This window comes from Helianthus annuus, chromosome 1 (genome assembly GCF_002127325.2).
Source record: "Helianthus annuus cultivar XRQ/B chromosome 1, HanXRQr2.0-SUNRISE, whole genome shotgun sequence".
Lineage (NCBI taxonomy): Eukaryota > Viridiplantae > Streptophyta > Magnoliopsida > Asterales > Asteraceae > Helianthus > Helianthus annuus.
In genome coordinates this window covers 17,471,212-17,477,559 of record NC_035433.2, presented here as the reverse complement: position 1 = coordinate 17,477,559, position 6,348 = coordinate 17,471,212, and the positions used below count along the sequence as shown (strand labels likewise).

The 6,348-nt window shown below is 37.8% G+C and overlaps 1 protein-coding gene across 1 annotated transcript; it reads left to right on the top strand.

Annotated features, from left to right (window-relative positions):
* Positions 1-3,222: 3,222 nt before the first annotated feature.
* Positions 3,223-4,696, top strand: LOC110869108. Its single transcript, XM_022118430.2, has 2 exons — positions 3,223-3,391; positions 4,191-4,696. The coding sequence occupies exons 1-2, from the start codon at positions 3,223-3,225 to the stop codon at positions 4,694-4,696; spliced, it is 675 nt and encodes a 224-aa protein (XP_021974122.2).
* Positions 4,697-6,348: the final 1,652 nt, after the last annotated feature.

Here is a 6,348-nt window from a genome sequence, read left to right as displayed (position 1 = left end):
CTGACATTGTGGTAATCTGCACTCCTCCTCAATGTTGGATTTTGCTTTGTCGCACTGTGGTCAAACCTGCACCACTTATTACCAACATTTTGTGAGTTTTCATTTTTAAATTTTTGTGATTTTTTATTGTGATTGGATGAGTGATCTGATGAGCTTTTATTTTCTTTTTGAAAATTTTTCGATTTTATATCTTTTTGTTTCTGTTCTACACTCTTCTTTACAGGTTTTTGCGTTGAGCATTCACCTTTCTCAGTAGAATGTAAAACAGTATTTTTAAATTTTTCTTTTAAATCTAAAAATATTTTTCTTTTCTTTTCTTTTTCCTTTTCATCATCAGATACATCATCACAATCTTCAATTTTGACTTTGTCAAAATTTGTGACCTTGTCACTTATTGGAACAGAGTTGATTGGTTTTGGACAGGGAAAATTCAACCTATCTGATGAAGTCACAAAACCTTTCAACTTCTTTTCAAGTTCTTCAATCTTGATCCTTGAATTCTCAGCTTCATTTTCAAGCTGAGATATTCTTTCAAGATGAGACTTGATTGATTTTTCATTTTCAATTTTAAGATTTTCAAGAACAGATTTTTCATTTTCCAAGACTTTTAACTGTTCTTGAAATCTTGTTTCATTCTCTTTTAGATTTTTGTTTTCCAGTTTAATCCAGAAATCTTCATCTTCTGAAGATTTTCTTTTGTTTTCAAAAACCTTTTCATTTTCTTTCAAAATTTTGTTTTCTGATGTCAAACTGTTTAAATCATTCAACAGTTTATCATTCTCAGATTTTAGCTTTTCATAGTTCAAGCATAACTCCAAAATCTGTTCATTATCAGCCTTCTTCTTGATCTTCAGAGTATTGTTTTCCAATGTCAAACTCTTTACATCCTTCAAGAGTTTCACACTGTCGGCTTCTGATTTTTCGCATTTCGAGCATACAACTTCACATTTTGAAGTTTCATCCTTCTTAGATTCTTCAATCTTTATTATTCCTTCTTTAACCCTGTTGATTAATTCAATAAACTCATCCAAACTTATATTTTCTGAGTTTCTTTCTATTTCATCTATTAACTCTTTCTTTTTCTTCTTTTCTTCTTCATCTCCCCACCATTTCTTCTGCCAATAATCATCATCTTCTTTGTATTCCTTGATGATGTCTTCAATATCAATCGTGCTGTCATCAATCGCAACATTTCCATACTCATCAAGATAACACTCCCTTTTCGAATCCCATCTTCCCGCTCTCCTAGCATCCAGATAGATACGAGAAATTCTAAGAATTTTGTATTCGGCAAGCATTTTCCGATAACAATACTTCTCCTCTTCAGTACGATCATCCTTCCACGGAATAGGTTCATCGTTATTTGCCATGAACTTAGATTTGTGAATTACCTTGTAAATCCCCTCGTGTTACCTGCAAATCAACAATCAAACAATCAGTTTAAACTGAACTGAATATGTAACCGTATGTTGATGAAACCAATCTAAGACTCGTTGTCAAAGATTCGTGAACACGTTTCAATGTTGATATTTGCTCCTTGTAAAACACAATTTCAACTTCTTGGAATTTGCCCCTTGTAGAAATCCCTTGAATCACATGTGAACACACAAACAAATGATTAGTAAAAAAATATCAAACTCTCAAAAACTCATCAAATTGTGATTAGGCCTTTTGGGCTTCAAAATGGACCAGTGCACTTCAATCAACAACAACAACAAGCAATGTAACCGACAACAACAAGTAGTGATCTAAAGATAGTGGGGCGGTGAAAAGTATTATGTTGATTGGGCCTTTTGGGCGGTTGGGTGTGCAAGTCAAAAACCCACTTGACTGGGCCTCAAATTGATAGTGGGGCGGTGACAAAAGATTGTCTTTGATAAGCTTCACATGGGACGGTGGTGTTGGGCTTCAGTGATTGGTCAACTTTGCTTAATGGGTCGGTGACTTCAAAACAACGATTGAATGGGCCGTGGATTAAATCACATATCATCCGACAACTAATCAAACATGACTGGCAACACTTCACATGCAAACACAACAGACATCACCTGCCATTCTTATCTCATCAATTTACGAGAACTGTTGAACCGACAATCTGCTATGATTCAGAAAACATGTGGAGAAGATGACTAAAAAGCGGTTTCAACTGGATGACAGATGAGCGGGTCATATCATTAACTAAAAAGCGAGCCACAGTAGTCCCCTATGAGCGATTCTGACTTTTTCTTAAAAGCGGTTCAGAAGTATACACCTTTTGGAGCGGTTCACACGTAACACACTATAAGCGATTCATAATGTTGTTATACGAGCGGTTCATACACATTGATTACGAGCGATCCAAGATAAAAACCAAATAAGCGGTCCTGAAATGTTCAAAAAGGCGATCCACAGCTGAAAGTTTACGCAAATTCGGACCAAAAAATCGCAATTTCTCCAAAACGGCTTGGAGTTTCGAGCTGAAACTTGGTAGGATTGTAGATCGGGTCTATGCGCACAACATATCCAAAAATCAGCCAAAACGGACCGTATTTACCTGTTCAATTTGACATTTTTCAGTAAAAAACGTAAGAAATAAGTAGAATATGAATAAATCGACGAAAATCGGATCAAATTCTGCTGAAATCTGGTACGAAAAGATGTGTTTGATCAAGCAATCGAGCTCCTAGCTCTGATACCACTTGTTAGGACCGGTTTCGATACCGTTCGATTGCGTAACGTACGTTCGACGTGCGGAATCCGTGAACGTATGTGATCGAACACTCAATAACGTACGAGAAAACGTGATTCTATATAGATGACGTCGTGTACAATGCCGTGAATCACTTGGAGAGACTTTCTCTCTCTAGACTTTCTCTCTCTACAACTAGATCTCTAATTCTCCAAATAAGCTCCAAGTCTTCCTAAAGTCTTAACCTTTACAACTAAATAAGCTATTTATAGGCACAAGGATTATAAGGATTTCTCCTTATTTACAAGTTTGCCACCTTGCCCTTTTTAACTAGTTGTAACCTAAAAGCTTAAAACTCTTCGGTTTCTTTGATTTCTGCTACGGAATAGATTGACAGAGGCGATAGACAGATATTGCACTAACAAGCGTCGATGGGTTGAGTTGCTGAAGATTATGACTATGAGATTAAGTACCACCCTGGAAAGGCGAATGTGGTAGCAGACGCCTTAAGTAGAAAGGAAAGAGTTAAAACCTTAAGGGTTCGAGCTTTGGAGATGACAATTAGGAAGAATCTCACTACGTGTATTCACGACGCCCAACAAGAAGCATTGAAGGAAGAGAACCTTAAAGCTGAACTTCTCCGGGGTATGGAGAAACAGTTGGTGCCAAACGAGGAAGGAACCTTATACTTTATGGGACACATCTGGGTTCCGCTCTTTGGCGGTATTCGGGAACTTATCTTTGATGAAGCCCACAAGTCAAGATACTCGATCCACCCAGGATCAGACAAAATGTATCAGGACTTGAGAGAATATTATTCATAGCCGAATATCAAGAATGACGTTGCTACTTATGTTGGGAAGTGCTTGACCTGTGCTAAGGTCAATGCAGAGTATCAGAAACCATCAGGCCTGTTGCAACAACCAGAAATTCTTGTGTGGAAGTGGGAACAAATATCGATGGATATTATAACAAAATTACCCAAGACCCCTAGAGAACACGATATGATATGGGTAATAGTTGATCGATTAACCAAGTCTGCGCATTTCCTTCCGATAAAAAAGAAGGATAGTACTGGAAAGCTTGCCGAATTGTATCTAAAGGATATAGTGGCACGTCATGGAGTGCCTACTTCGGTTATTTCCTACAGAGATGAACGCTTCATAACGAGGATCTGACAGTCTTTTCAAGAGGCCTTTGGATCTCAACTGGATCTAAGCACGACCTTCCATCTGCAAACCGATGGCTAGAGCGAACAGACCATACAAACCCTGGAAGACATGCTCCGTGCGTGTGTTATGGATTTGGTCTGCAGCTGGGATATTCACCTACCCTTGGTAGAGTTCTCCTATAATAACAACTATCACACAAGCATTAAAGCCACTCCGTTTGAATCTCTGTATGGTCACAAATGTCGCCTCACCTTTGTGTTGGGCAGAAGCTGGTGACAGACAGCTAATTGGTCCCAAACTAGTTCAAGAAACGGCTAACAAAATTTTTCAGATCTGAGACCGGATCAAAGAGGCTCGTGGTCGACAGAAAAGCTATGCTGACCGAAGACGGAAACCGTTAGCTTTCGATGAAGGAGACATGGTTCTGTTGAAAGTCTCGCCTTGGAAGGGTGTAGCGAGGTTCGGGAAACGTGGAAAGTTGAATCCACGATATATTTTTCCATTCAAAATTTTGGAGAAAATTGGTACCGTGGAGTACAAATTGGAGTTACCGGAGGAACTAAATGGTGTACACGATACGTTCCACATGTCAAACCTCAAAAAGAGTCCAACTCAAGAGACCGTTGTCATCCCTACGGATGAGGTTCATATTGACGACAAGCTCCGATTCACAGAAGAACCTGTTGAGGTGATGGACTGGAAGGTCCAGAATACGAGGAGAAGTCGCATTAAACTGGTTAAAGTACGTTGGAACTCTAAACACGTACCTGAGTATACTTGGGAACGCGAGGACCAGTTCAAAGCTAAGTACCGCCACTTGTTCCAGGAAGATCCTGAGAGAGATAACTCAGCATGAATTTTTGGAAGAAATTCTTTTAACGGGGGGGAGACTATGACAACTGGCCCAAAACCGGTAATTTTCGTACTATTTTAATTAATATTTATTACCTGCATTTATGTGTTTACACATTAACATTATGTGCTTATTTGATATGCAATTAAAATCATGCATGTATCATATATTAACAGTCACATCATACTATACTTTAGGCGTTGTGTCGAATTGATTAGTAAGCTCACCGGTTAGACAAGCTGCGTCAACATGTCTGCAGAATACAATTAAACAATAAATTCAGGACTTAGAAGTAGGTCCAACATCCAAAATACATTGGAAACTAAGTAGGTGAACAAAGGTTAACATAAACACTTTTCGGAAGCTAAAACCGACACTAAAAAGTACCCGAAACGCACTATAAATGCAGAATTCTGAATAAATTCAGCAAAAACAGCAATTTAACATCAAATTACTATGCAGAATTAAGGTTTAACTATCCAGAATAACTTGTAAAGTGTCGGGAATGAAAACTGTCACAAAAGGTACTTCATATCTTGTAAAACTGCGCAATTTAGCACTTTAACGAACTAATAACCGGACACTACCCAAAACACCAAAAATAGACTAGAAGCATTGTTTTAGTGATATAAAGCTAGTTATAATGCTAGAACACCTTAAAAATCATAAAAACACATTAACACACTTAATTTAAACATAAACCTTCTAACTTATACTTATAACTTTCATCTTCCAAAATCTTACAATTTACTCCCCCCTTATGTCAACCGGCCCCAACATGGGCCCACAACCTTTTCCAATAAACAATTGTTCTATGTATGCTAGATACTAAACACGAAGACCAATGGACATTGTCACAACCCCCGTCCCCTGATCACCCGGGAACGGGCGGCCACGAGATCAATTTTGGCAGCGCAAATTACATCAGGACCGTAGTTAGGAAATATTTTATCAGAGTAAAACACCACATTTTATATTAATAAATATATTGGGATAAGACCCAAGTTTTCATTACAAACTGATTTATAGGGGTAAACCCTATTTTATTGAAATAAAACATCTTCTTTATTTAGGTAACTTTTATAGCCACATTTCCAAGCCTTCAGTGTTGTCCAGCTGGCTTCTATTTGGCTTTCACATTTTGTTACTTGAAACGCGTTTAAAAACATTTTCTCAGTGGGAAATACTGGTGAGTGAATCCCAATTTAATCAAGAAGAGTTTTATCATTTAACAGTATTGAGAGCGATTGCAATGTTTATATCTACACAATTACTCATTCAGTACTGTCAATCCTGACTGGTGGGTCATATTACACATTGGTTATCTCGTTGTCCATTGGTAACGTGTTCCACATTTTGTATACAAAACCCCAACATACCGGCAATAATTGAAGAATTACAAAGACTCAATCACTGCTATTCACATTGTAAAATATTTAAGGTTTTGTAAAAACAGTTTACAAAAAGGAGATTACTCACATTGCAACTTTAGGGTTTTTCCTGTGATTTCCTGGTTATAATCTATTAATTAAACGATGCACACGCATTAGTATATTAACCCAATATTTACATTAGTTATACCCTCCCCGAGACAGAATTCCAACGACTACGTCGGGCAGAGCCTCGACAGCCGTTACGGAGTACTAGATCAATCG

What these genes read in the sequence shown, in the direction of transcription:
- LOC110869108 (XM_022118430.2), top strand. Translation starts at nt 3,223, where the DNA reads ATGACAATTAGGAAGAATCTCACTACGTGTATTCACGACGCCCAACAA. An exon ending in CTGGGTTCCGCTCTTTGGCG is followed by an intron (nt 3,392 to 4,190) that starts GTATTCGGGAAC and finishes ACCGGATCAAAG; the next exon opens with AGGCTCGTGGTCGACAGAAA.